Genomic DNA, 14130 nt, shown 5'->3' on the forward strand with positions numbered 1-14130 from the left:
TTTGTTATAGTAGGTGTGTTACTCCAGTATTTAGGAGAAGACACACTGGTACTAACGTAACACTGAAAATCACATTTGCATTATCATAGGAGCTATCAAAAAAAAAGCTGATCTCTATAATTACAATAAAGCTGAAATGTATAATGTAAATGATAATATTTCAGCAATATACTGTACCTTACTATTTATACTATTAGAAAAAGGCTTTTAAGGCTTGCCTAAGGGATGTAAAAGCACCAAAATATTGCTAAACTATAACAATTTGGGTGCTATTTAAAATACATGACATGCTAATTGAACTTTAAGCACTCTAGTTTTAGGAGGCGAGATGAATAATATTAACAACAATACATTATCACTCAACAGAGCTGCTATTTACTTAACCTGCCTGTCTAAAAATATCCTTCTGTGGCAATGAGTGTGGATAGCACACCGTAAAGCTGCAAGCAGTAACACAAGGTGTCTGACTCACTCTTTTGTCTTGTCGTTTATATTGGCGCCCTTCCTCAGCAGAATCTCACACACTTGCTTCCTCTTAGGATAAGGTGAGGCAGAGGCGCAGTGCTGCCAAAAATCATAGAGAAGGTCAGTATTATTGCAGCTTTTTGGTTAAGAATTTTACTAAGAGGCTGGGAAACAGACATACATAAATACGGACACCGTTGCATCTGTGCAAAATGGTCACTGCGGACAGGCAAGTATATCCAGGTCGATATAGAGAGCTTGCATTATAACCCCTATTTGAGCTTTTCTGTATTGTACAGTGTTACAATTTGGAACTGGAATGGACTTAATTGGGATTATATGTCACCGTCAGCACAGTGAAACATGGTGGTGGTAGCATCACGTTGAGCATTACCATTGGCCTCTTTGTAGCTTTTCTGACTAATTCCCTCTTTACCTGGTCACTGAATTTTGGTGGATGGTCTCCTCTAGGTAGAGTGATGGTTAAATCATATTTTTCCATTTTTTAAATGATTCTGCAGGATGTTTCCCAGAAGTTTGTCCCAGACTTGTTTTGATAACTCCTTGATGTTCATGATGCTGGTCATTCAGGTGTGAGCTCTAACAAAATCTGGGGCCCAAACCTGTTCCAGCATGACGACATGGTTGGAATGGAAGAACTCGAGTGACCTACTCAGAGCCCTGACCTCAACACCACTGAACACCTCTGGGATGAACTGGAACACCTACTGCACACCAGGCCTCCTCACCAAACATCAGCCCGACGTCACTAATGCCCTGATGTACTCACTCTAGTGTTTATACACTACAATTGCACACGGCTACTATTTATTTTACTACCTTTTGCACTCTTGAACACATACTGCGACTGCACATATTCCAGTGTTTACAGTTAGGATCTGCACTTTACCTACATACTTACTAGACATATATACCAGTTCCCTAATACATTATGCATATTTTGTATATATATATTGTATTTGTAAATAATCTCTTTCTCCTTCCACCTTACCTTCTTATGTATATTTTTTCTACTGCACAGCTATAGAGTACCCAAGCCTCACAACAAGCATTTACAACTGTTTACAAATGCACAACTGTCCCTGATATTTTGTGCACATGACAAATAAACTTGAAACTTGAATGAGCACAAATCCCCACAGCCACGCTCCATAATCTAGTAAAAAGCTTTTCCAGAAGAGTAGAGGTTATTATAACAGCAAAGTGGGGATTAAATCTGGAATGAGATGATCAACAAGCACATACAGCTGTGATGGTCAGGCGTCCACAACTTTTGACCATATAGTGAATAATCCCAATTAAGCCCATTTCAGTTCCAAACTCTAACACTACAAAAGTTCAAGAGGATGAATAAATATTGATATACAGCTACCAAAAAAAAAAAACCAGCTACCGTAATGGCACCCATGAAAGAATTTTTTTTTAGAGTACCGTACCAGAGCTGTCTCATGGGTTTGGGGATGTTTGAAGTTGATGGTCTCCAGCGAGAGGTGTTTTTTAAGGCGGAAGAGATCGGCCTCACGCGCTGCCTGAAGTAGAGCGTAACCTCTGAACTCATCTGGAGGAAACATCAACACAGTTAGAGCCCATTTCCATCCGAACCAGTTCATTTCTTACATACTCATTTCTCGAGCTTTAGGTGATGATATCTAATAATCAAATATCTAATAACCAAAATGAAATTATTCAATCTATTTGTATAAAACACAATCATGTCATGAAGAAAAACTTTTCTAAGGACCAGATACCAAAAATGTATTAAGTTTTTTTAATTCACATCAATCGTTTTGAAAAGCTGAACAAGTCAAGGCAATTGATCTTTATAATCTTTTTTTGGGGAGATTTTTCCCCTGATTTTCTCTGTAATTTTAGTCGTGGCCAAGTCCCACCCCCCATGCAGTTCTGCCCATCACACAACAGCTACCAACAAGGGGAGGGCGAAGGCTATCACGTGCTTCCTTCCATGTAAAGCCAGCCGATTGCATCTTTGTGAACTACTGCTCATGCAATATCAGGTGGCGGCGTAACACACTCAGAGGAAAGCGCTATCCGTCCACTTCTGCATGCGCAAGCTCACAGATGTCCATGATTGGCTAGTGTTTCTGTGATTGATATGAGACAGAGAGTAAGCCATCCATCCCTCGCTGAGAGCACGGCCAAGTTTGCTCTCCTGGGCTCCTGGCCACACATGGCTGTTGCATCATCGGGATTCAAACTCACGATCTCTGGACGATGAGGTGAGTTTTGCTGGCGTGATAAATGCACGTATTGTAGGTATGACTGGCAGGTCTAAAACATTATTAAAACTTTATTTTAATATTGTGATATTATATTTATTACCAGATCATCTATCGTTGCTTCAACTAATCCAACTGTGCTCTTGTTGTGGCAGAAACAGTGAAGCTCCTCAGGTGAGGAGTTAATTATTCAATACTACAGCCGTCAGTCGGCATGATGTCATTAGTGATTCTGTTACAAATTAGTCACTAGCACAAATCTGCAGCCAAACCGCCACAATGATGGTGTTTCTGGCACAACGTTTAGCTCTTACAGGCCAAGCGATCTTTGAGGAGGGCGGTGGGCGCCAGGTCGATGGCGCTCTTGTTGTGGCAGTTGAGGAAGGTGGGGTCGGCTCCGTGGCTCAGCAGGAGGGAACACACCTCCACGCGGTTCTTGGAGGCCGCCTCGTGCAGCGGCGTGAACTGCCACAGGTCTGTTGCGTTAACGCAGGCACCATGCTGAAAGTAGAACACACGAGAGAAAATGAGTGTACTATTAGGAACTTCATATAAAAGACAATGAACGATACACGATGATAACACTGCAGTGCATAAAATTGTAATATTTTTCTAACCTAGTCTTCTTAAAAGCAGTGATTTAGTCTTTGGAAGTTTATCAGAGGAATGCAGAAATACATATTTAAATATATAATTCGTATATTTTCTATTCTGGAGCAGCATAATGCAGTGGTTTTCAAAGTGGGGTCTGTGAAGCACAGCCGTGGGGTCCGTGATTTTTTTTAAAAGTCGTTAGACTGGTGAAAACCACAACCCATATTTAAGGGATATTTAATGTAGGGGTCCAAGCACCAAAGTGAACTCAGCGCTGATGTTTTTCTCAGTGGAAAATTCAGGTATAGCAAGTTTAAAATATTATTTTAATAATGTGCATGAAATAAATCCATACTGATGTGGTCTGTGAAATTTATTTTAAACAATTAAACAGGTCCCTGGCTACAAAACGTTTGAGAGCCACTGACATTATGTGAACTGTATAAGTATTTCAGGATAACAATTGATTGGACATGTTGGTGCATCCCTAACTGGATCATACTGGACAGAGAAAAAAGGCAAAAATTTATTTCAAGGAGTTCACTACGGGTTTCATACATCACTTGAAAACATGAAAAGATGAAGTACAAAAAAATTATGTTAAATTACACCAAGCCATGAATGAAATAAATCACAAATGCTGGCATAAAGTATAGCTAAAAAAAAAAACCATGGTATTCACTGAGCCTTGTTAAATAATATTTAGTAGATTTTTTTTTTTTTTTTTTTAGATATCTCAAATTTTCAGATTTTTTCAAAGCTGCTGTTATAGAAAATTAATCAACACATTCTGACCAATTAGATTTGAGAATTCAACAGGCACTATGGTATTACATGAAACAACAATGATGAAGTTGAGCAAATGATCAGTTATTTGGTTTAGGGAAATTGCTAGAATATTTTCAAAAACAGGCATTTTAAACCTGAAAATACTCTTGGAGCTGGTTCATTGGGTTAAGTTTGATTATACAGGGTGTCCCATAAGTCTCCATACAGAGGGGAAATCAACGCTTTTTAGCAGAATGTCTTCCAACATTTTTTTTTCGTACTTAGTTTATATTAAATATTTTTTCAGATAACCTTTAAGAATGCCTTTGACAAAAGAAGAACGTATTGAAATCATTCTCATGGCTGGATCAGGAAGCTGTCGCAAGGTTGTGATGGAAGCACATCACACACAACACTGTTGCCAAAATTATTAACAAATTCAAAAAGACTGGAAGTGTTGCGGACTAACCGAGAAGTGAACATGAACATCCACTGAAGAAGCTCAACCGACGTGGTGCTGGCAAACAGAGTCCCCTAGTTATGGGGACACTTTTTGGACACTCTGTGTGTTTTAGATTGTAGTTAGGGGAAAAACATCAAGACATCTGTTTTCTTCTAGTTTTCTTTTCTTCCATTTTTAAGCACCAAATGCAGTTGAATAAAGACTAAACACATTTAGGAAGTTGGAAATTGTGAGAGTGGAAGTTTTGAGAGACAAAAGACAAAGGATCGTTTGGATTTGTCACCTTGGCCACGTCATACCCAATTTCCATTCGATTAAGAAAATCTGAATTCAAATGTCGCTTGTTGGTCTGACTCATGGCTCTGTGTAACGCAATTCCGTAGAAAATGAACCACTGCCTGTCTCTTCGTTACTTGCTCAAGTTCACGGACTTCACTACAGGTTTGATACATCACCAGAGAACAAGATGAAGTAAAAAGAAATGTTTCTGCTAGTGCGCCAAACGACAGCAGAAAATAGAACAAAAATAATGGAATTCGTTGACTCTTGTTACATTATGTTTAGTAGATGCTTTTTTTAAAAAATCTGTCTACCACAATGTGCAGTTCACATTCAAAAAAACGAAACAAAAAAACCAAAAAAATCCTAAATTTTAGTTTCAGCCAAGAATTTTTCATTTCAGTGCATCACTATTCAAAGATCTTTAATATGTATGTGAACAGAACGTCTTATATTAGTTAAGAATATTTCATCTGGCTTGAGCAAAACTGACAAAAGGGCATTAATTTTTGATACGTGATGAAATAACTCAGGCTTATGAACCTCACTACGATTTCTTTTGCACGTGACCTCTGATACGTTTTGTTCCAAGTGAAAGCTGTACCTTCACGAGCAGTTCAGTCACCTCATAATGGCCGTATGAGCAGGCGTTATGGAGAGGCACCAGATCGCTGGAAAAAATACAACAGGAACAAATAAAACACTGCTCTATACAGTCAATTTGAAGAGAAGCTCTAGATTATTGCACTGGCTCTAAGAGACACATCGCTGTACCCTTTGTCTTTAGCGTGGACGTCAGCGCCGTGCTGCAGCAACAGCTGTACTGTCTTCACTCGATTGTAGCCTGCGGCCAGATGCAGGGGGGTCGACTGCAAAGAACCCACAAACAATACAATTAACAAAAAAATAAAAATAGCCATTGAAAAGTCTTATTGCTTTATTCTGAATGTTAATATAGTTATACTTTAACACAGAATGGTAGGAAAAATGTATAGTTTGATAACCATATATTATACAACAGTTAGTCCCGGTCCACTAATTTGATTGGTCGAGCAGCGTTCCAAGAGTGTTTATATTTTCTATAACTGCACTGGGACACCAAATATTCTGTTCGTCTGTGTTTACCAGGTAAAATTCCACTTCCTACTTCGAAACCGTTACTACAGTAGTGTTGGTGACATCATCAGTGGACACGGCAAACGATAATTTTAAAGAATATAACTTTAGACTTAAAATATGAAAGCTCGTAGGATGAAGATGAAAAGGAAAAATGGAGGCCAATTTTACCAGAAGCACCTTTAACAGCAACGTACAAATCAAAGTGAGCTAGCTAGCCAGCTATCCGACGTACTATAAAGCAAATTTAGCTTCTTCAGGATCTATTTCCACTAGCGATGAAAAATAAACAGAACATTTGGCCATATAGTGTCTGAAATGTCACTTACTCGATATTCATTTCTTGTTTATAGAACTGTTGTACATTTCAGTTTCAGTATGTAACAGTGTACACTTACAATGTGACATTTTAATGAGGAGATATAAGGAATAAAACATGACAGGGTGTGCTGTTACAGGCAAATAATCAATCAGGGTGGTATCATGTGACCTGACGTGACGCGGATTTACTGTTACCATCCCAACATTGATTACTTTCCAATAACAGAACATCCCAAAGTGTTTCACTCCTCTAACAACACCAGAAATTTCCACTGATTCATTTTTAATAATTAAAGAATGACATACTTTCTATCTGTTTATACTTACGATATTTATGGAATGTCAATGAAATAAGCTAGTTCCTGTTATCATTTATGCTTTAAAACAGTCGTAACCTCAACAGCCTCTCTTTTTATAAAACAAAAAAATTTAGTTTATAATGTTACTGAGAAATCACAACGCTTCTATCCTGAAGACTCTCCCATGGCAGAAAACGTGAGCAGCGTAACCTATGACACTGCCCACTCCTTCCACAAATGTTACATAATCATCTCCTTACAAAATCTTCACCATATCAGTGATTATATCTTTGAATAATGTTTGGAATAATGTTTATTATAAGTCTTAGATGATGCGAGCGTTCACACAAGTCCCTGTGAATGAGATAATAACGCATTATAACGAGCGTGTTAATATAAACCTGTGATGTGAATTGCAGCCGGCATTACAGTGAGAGCTGCTGTTAGAAAAAAATTAATCAATGCGTTCTGACCAATCAGATTGGAGAATTCGACAGCACTATGGTATAACACGAACTAACGTATAATGATGCAGTTATTTGGATTAGAGGAACTGCTAGAATATTTTTAAAATATAAAAAAAACTCCCAGGCCTTGGAGCTGGTTCATTGGGTTAAGTCTGTTTATATTATAAAAAAAAAAAAAAAAAAAAAAAACATTTCTTTTCGTCCATTTTTTTTTCCTTCCATTTTTTAATTACGGACAGAGAATTGGGCAACTGTCTGATTTTGATACTTTACCACATCATACCTAATTTGCATAGGTTTAAGAAAATCTCAATTCAAATGTCTACTGTAGTTCTGTGTCCGTGTTGCTGGATTCGTGACTCTGTGTAACACAATCGTGTAGAAAATGAACCGTTGCCGTCTACACAGGGTTATGCACGGGGTTATTGCAAAACCTGAAATGAACAGTTAATCCTTGTTAGTCATGTACACGGCTTTGAAATACCCTTCTTCCATCACTGGCGTGACAGTTTACGTTCAGAGGAGTGAGCAGACTCATCAGCTTCTCCTCGTTTCCACTCCTGCAGAGGAAACACCATAAAACTCCGGTCAAATACATTACAGTCAGGAAGGACAGTAATTAGTGTTCTCAGCATTCAAGATTATTGATCACTAAAAGCTTGTAGGAAGCTTTCAAGCCGAGGCCACGGTACCTTGCACTCTCCAGAAGTTCGTCTTTTCTGTACTCTCCTGGGTGGAAAAAGGCAATGGCTTAGTTTGTGTAAAGTGAGAATGAGAAAATGTTTTAAGTCTTATGACTTAGGAAAGTGTTGCCTAAGTAACAACACCAAAAACACTGCCATTTCACAAACAGTAATACGTGATGCACGTGAAAAACGCTTCCTTCTGCCGAAAGATATAAAATTAGCACATCTCTGTATGATACACAGTGCAAGCTGAGGAGTGTGTGGAAAAGGGAAGATCTACTCACCGGTCAGGACTGCCTTAGTGGAGGCCTCGGCTAGGTCCAGGGCCGTCCTGCCGTCGGTGTTTCGGATGCTCGGCTCAGCTCCGTGCTGCAGCAGAACTGTCATAACACAACGAGGACATCAGAAACCCTGCCTCAGACCACAGGCAAGCAGGAAACACTGTGCGTGAGTATAAAGTTTCATCCGCTTACATGCAAAACACCTTCAAAGGAGCAGTTCGTTCCCAAAAAAAGGCTAAAATAGCCAAAGCTGTATTTACGTGAACATGTGTGACAGTTTCACAACCGATGATGGTCAATTTTCAACTCTGATTAAAGAAAAAATAAAGAGAACAGAGATCCTTTGCAGCCAATTAAGCACCATAAATGAGTTTGAAGTGTAATGACACAAATGACGTACACTTATGATTACCAACCCAGACACAAGCATTTAGGACCGTAGAGAGTGTTTAGTTTTAAGTAAATTAAATAAAATCCTTTTCCTCCAAATGCATAGTTTTAAATTTTAAATTGTAAATCATTAGATTAAGTAAAATGATTAAGTAGCATTGCTATTATTTCATAATGGAGATTAAAAGCCAGCCTATAACTTTTTTTTTTTTTTTTAACAGAAATTTAAAAAAAAAAATTATTGAGTCAAGAGACAAAATACTGTAATAATACTATTATTATTGATAATGTATAATATTAGTAATTCACATTCAGTGCTGTGTCTGGTCAGAATTGGCAGGAAATTTGTACAAATTCTTCATACGCCAGCTTAGACACATTAAACATTATCACACCTCAACATTAAGCACAAAAGAAGTCTGACTGCATGGTGGCAGACAAGAGCCAGCAGCAAATGAGGGGAGAGAGAGAGACAGAGAGAGGATGTGAGAGTAAAAACAAACAGGAGTGAACAAACGATGTAAACAAAGCAAACTGGAGTGACAGATGACAGGTGCTACGACAGTATAAGAGGAAAATGAATTAAGACATGATGGAGTTTTAGGGTTTTTTTTTTTTTTCCTCGCTGAATAATAAAGTCGTTTATTTGTTCTATTATTTGGTTGGAAGCTACTGAACGATAGATGATAGTCCACGCTGTTGGCGAATTTTTAAAATCTTACATCCTGTAGCCTTAAATGATGCATATCAAAAACACTTCCCTCCTTTTTTTAAATCTTTTTTTACTATTTCTAGTATTTCTTTCCTGAGGAATCAGGTCTTAAACATGATAGGTCACAGAGTAACGTTTTACCGATGCAGACGTCGATCTTGCCCTTGATAGCCGCCTCGTGGAGAGGGGTGTAGTTCCAGTTGTCTCTGGAGTTAGGGTCTGCTCCGTGCTGCAGTAGCAGGTTGACCACCTCAGCATGGCCAAACGAGCAGGCGTTGTGGAGTGAGATGAGGCCACCATCATCCCGGGCATGAACATTAGCTCCATATTGCAGCAGGTAGCTCACTACATCTCTACGGCCAAATCCTAACATGAGAGCAGCACATGAGGCACAGCATACACATGTTTACTGAGAGCAAACTGGTTCCATCTTTTCTAATAACAGCTCTAATCTCCTGTAATAACAAAGTGCTTTGTAGTTCTTTCAAATACGCTGCAGTAAGTTATATAATTACTGAAAACTACCATGCAAAGGGGCACAAACATACGCCGGATGGCAATTTCTCAACGTTGTCTTATTAAAAAAATCTAAAGAATGCCGAAAAGGAAGAACTGCATATACAAGACAAAAAGGAGCTTGTCATGTTAGACAGAAACCAGGGGCCGTATGTGTAAAACTTCTTAAGAATAGTCTTAAGCTTTGACTTAAGTGTAAAAAAAATCTGTAGTAAAAAGCAGGACTTGTGTAAGAGTAGGAGCTTCTTCTTTTTAAAATTTTTTTTATAAAGAAGCTAAAAGCGACTTTCCGCAAAGTCTAAGACTGATTCTTTAAGTGCTGACTGACGTGGCATTCAAGTGTTGTGAACTAAGGACTACAGTGATGTCAACCCAAAACGGCCACCCTCAACCTCTGAATCAGCCAACAGTGAGCTTTTAATATTTAATATTTAAATTTATTTTTTAAAATTTGCTTTGCATTATGTGCAAGAATATGACGAATAACTGCATGCATTTATTTTACGCAATTTTGCACAATTTTCCACTTTCTTTCTTTGTTGGAAAGTGCGTGGTCTCCGCCTCTCTGCTGCCATCTTGTTATTCCTAACCTAACTAGTTTAGGATACCTCTCCAGCACTTGTAAATAATTTAGGAGCTGAATCCTAGTCTTAACACTTATGAACCTTTATGAATCACATTTATTTTTAAATCTAGGATTAACACTAAAATGATGTCATTCTTAGAATTCTGACACACTTAAGACCAAAATTTTACTCTGAATGTGTGGTGGAAAATGTACGGATTTTTCAAAGCACTGACCCTGGAGACTCTTTCCATAAATGTAAAATAAAAATTTACTTATGGAAAAATTCATCACATCAGCAGTTAATTGGTTTCCTTATTAATTAACAGCATGTTTAAATCCATTTATTACTAGCTTTAGATTGCGTATGTACTATCCTCATCGTATTCGAACTGCTGCTCATGCTGCATCACAGGGTGGTGTAACACACTCGGAGGAAAGCGCTATCCGTCCCCTTCTGCATGCATCTATCTCACAGACTCCCAAGATTGCCTAGTGTCGCTGTGATTGACAGGGGAGAGAGAATATACCATTTCATTTCATTATACCCTTCCATTTTCGTGAGCTATAGATGGCTGTAGCATCGTCAGGACTGGAACTCGTGATCTCCCAATGACAGGGCCAATGATTTTCTGTCGTGCCACTCAGGAGCCCCATGAATTAATTTTTTACTATATAAATGATAATATACAGAGTGTCCCAAAAGTCAGAGGAGAAATTAACACTTTTTAGCAAAATGTCTTCCAAAATTTTTCATACTCAGTTTATATTATGAAGTTTTTTTCAGATAGCCTTTAAGAATGCCTTTGTCAAAAGAAGAACGTATTGAAATTATTCTCATGGCTGGATCGGGAAGCTGTCGCAAGGTTGCGATGGACTTTAACAGGAAACATGGCAAGCACATCACACACAACACTGCTGCCAAACTTACTAACAGATTCAAAAAGACTGGAAGTGTTGTGGCCCAACTGAGAAGTGGACATCCATGAACATCCACTGACGAAGCTCAACCAACGTGATGCTGGTAAACATAGTCTCGGGACATTCTAAAAACGCTTAACGTGAAAAATGCTTAATGTGGCATTCTATGGGAGAGAAAACGCTTAACGTGAAAATATTGTCTTTCCACTTGGATTAATGTGAGAGATGAGAAATGTGAGCGAAGGATGTTTTTCCCTGGTCGCTGTTTTAGTACATTAAGCCACATTAAGAGTTTTTCCACATTAAGCGTATTAGAGTGTCCCATAGTCCCCTATATATGGAGACTTTTGGGACACCCTGTATTAGAAGAACGAGCGCATTAATATAAACCCGTGATTTGGCTCACAGCCGGAACTACTTTCCGAGCTGCTATTATAGAAAATGAATCAACACCTTCTGACCAATCAGATTCAAGAATTGAACAGCGGTGGGGTATAAATTAGGGTACATACCACTTACATGATCACTCAACTCAATCAGACAGAGAGAGAGAGAGAGAGAGAGAGAGAGAGAGAAACATATTAAACATATTAAACATACTGAGTGCCTGTAGTTGTTAAATGTCGGTTTTTTCACTGTATGTGATGTGTCGCTGTGTGAAGGTGTACAGTATATGCTGCTAACACACACAGCTCTGTGATAATGCTAATGTTAGTATGTTGTTTTGGCACTGACCGGCGGCGAAGTGCAGCGGGGTGGACTTGCGGCCCGCGGTGTCTCTGCTGTTCACATTCTCGGCGTTGAGCAGCTTCTTGACCCGCTCCAGCTCTCCGCTTCGGCAGGCCTCGAACAGCTCCCTGCCCGCAGTCGGCTCCAGCACCGCCGTGGAGCCGGAGCGAGCCGAGCAGCGCCGCAGCGACATCCTCTAACCACCGCGAGTCAACACGGGAAACACCGAGCACTGAGCCCGAGCCGGAGCCGGAGCCTGAAGAAGGTCCGCTTTCTCCTCCAGACGCTAAGCAGCTACCTCCGCTTCAGCTCGCTCATTATTGAGCTAAATGCTAAAGCTAGTGTCCATTCGTCGTTATGCAGTGCGCGGCTACACACGGCTCAGAGACGCTAGCGCTACTCCAGCACTCCTGCTAAGCAAAACACGCTCCCGAGCTGTCATTAATGACAATTCAGTGCATGAGTGACTGAAGAGATTTGAAACCAAATTGCCCTGGTGCTCCTCTCATCCAGTGTTCCTGCTCTTCTCTTCCTCCCACACAAACACACCAAACACGCCTGACATGAAGCTGAAGCTACTGCTGCTACTGCTACTGCCACCTACAGATACTGTACCTCATCTACCACAACATAAACATACTCCAGCAATGAAATTATACACCACACACACACACACACTGTATCAGGGCTTCCCAAATTCTCCCAAATGGACATGAATTTCCGCCACCCCAAGCCTCGACCACCCTACAATTTTTTAAATTCTACATTTATAAAGGACTACTGTAACATTTAAACATTTTATATGATGTCATTTTAACGTAAGTATTCCTAGCACTGACTCACCATTCTAGTGGAACGTGTTGTGTTGTTATAGGAAAATAATCCACACGGGGGTGGTGTGATATGGCGCAACGCGAAGCCTGGTATACACTCGACGCATGACTTTACGTGTGTGTACGGAAGCAGCGGCAGTGCAAGCGGCATTGTTCACTCACTGGCTGCGTATCTTATGTCCATCAGGAAGATTTAAAAGTGATATTCGCTAGATAGCATGTCAGTGCTGAAACATCCCATCCATCCATTCTCCGTACTGCTTATCCTACACAGGGTAGTAGGGAGCCTGGAGCCTATCCCAGGGGACTCAAGGGACAAGGCAGGGGACACCCTGGACAGGGTGCCAGTCCATCACAGGGTACAATCGCACACACACACACGCCCCACAGACAATTCAGAGATGCCAATCAGCCTACAAGACATGTCTTTGGACTGGGGGAGGAAACCAGAGTACCCAGAGGAAACCCCTGAACCGAGGGAGAAGGCGGAGAATCAAACCCCCAACCCGAGATGTGTGAGGAAAACGTGCTAGCCACTAAGCCACGGTGCCCCCCCTCAATATACGCCAACAAACTTTTGTCACACATGGACCTGAATTTTCTGCGACCCCAAGCCTTGACCACTCTACAATTTTTTTAAATTCCAGTTTATTATGTCAGTAACGTAAGCATGTGTAATGTAAGTGACTGAAAAACAAAGAAATAGTCCTTGCACTGACTCACTATTCTAGTGGAAAGTGTTGTGTTGTGTTGTGTTGTTATAGGAAAATAATCCACAGTGGGGTGGTGTGATATGGCGCAACGTGAAGCACAGAGGCTAAAAAGATTAAAATAGCACATACACTCTTGATTTAAATGTGGCCTGCCTGAATGTGACTCCCAGTAACATTTCAAAGTACAAATTTGTTTTTCATAGTTATGTTTATAGCGATATTTCTAATATTAATATGTGAATATACACTGGTTAAAAGAGAGATTGTGAGTTTCTCTCGCAACACCATCTGTAAATCAAGCAACCCTATATGGGGTCGTGACCCCTATTTTGGGAACTCCTGCCATTTATTTATACAATGCATGGTAGAGTATCTGAATATGCCACATATACACTCAGTTGCCACTGTATTAGGTACATCTACCTGACTAGCTACCAGAAAGACTGGGCAAGTAAGTTCTTTTTCAGCATCCTTATCACTTGACTATATCTATCTATCTATCTATCTATCTATCTTGTTCATTCATTCAACGTCATTAACTGCTGTATTCTGATCAGGGTCGCGGTGGATCCGGAGCTTATCCCAGGAACACACCCTGGATGGGACACCAGTTCATTGCAGGGCACCATGCACGGTGCAGACACACACTCACACACTCATTAGTGTATCATGTTATGGGCATGTTTTTGGAAGGTGGGAAGAAACCGGAGAACCCAGACGAAACCTGCGTGGACAGTAACCTGAGGATTCGACG

The 14130-nt window shown here is 40.0% G+C and overlaps 1 protein-coding gene across 3 annotated transcripts in view; it reads right to left on the bottom strand.

The window, feature by feature from the left end:
• LOC113527434 (poly [ADP-ribose] polymerase tankyrase-2-like) overlaps positions 1 to 12483 on the bottom strand; it is a 40891-nt gene extending 28408 nt beyond the window's left edge. Inside the window, exons 1-10 of one of the 3 annotated variants that reach the window (XM_053238618.1) lie at positions 11837 to 12483; positions 9241 to 9465; positions 8001 to 8096; positions 7723 to 7759; positions 7515 to 7590; positions 5602 to 5696; positions 5432 to 5498; positions 3038 to 3224; positions 1923 to 2044; positions 473 to 564 (exon numbers count right to left, since the gene is read on the bottom strand). In XM_053238618.1, coding sequence (XP_053094593.1) covers positions 473 to 564; positions 1923 to 2044; positions 3038 to 3224; positions 5432 to 5498; positions 5602 to 5696; positions 7515 to 7590; positions 7723 to 7759; positions 8001 to 8096; positions 9241 to 9465; positions 11837 to 12023 — 1184 coding nt within the window. In that variant the 5' untranslated portion in view covers positions 12024 to 12483. The remainder of the gene's footprint in view (positions 1 to 472; positions 565 to 1922; positions 2045 to 3037; positions 3225 to 5431; positions 5499 to 5601; positions 5697 to 7514; positions 7591 to 7722; positions 7760 to 8000; positions 8097 to 9240; positions 9466 to 11836) is intronic. The other 2 variants (XM_026915245.3, XM_053238619.1) reach the window with 2 other exon arrangements.
• Between the last annotated feature and the right edge of the window lie 1647 nt (positions 12484 to 14130).

Source organism: Pangasianodon hypophthalmus, chromosome 12 (genome assembly GCF_027358585.1).
Source record: "Pangasianodon hypophthalmus isolate fPanHyp1 chromosome 12, fPanHyp1.pri, whole genome shotgun sequence".
Lineage (NCBI taxonomy): Eukaryota > Metazoa > Chordata > Actinopteri > Siluriformes > Pangasiidae > Pangasianodon > Pangasianodon hypophthalmus.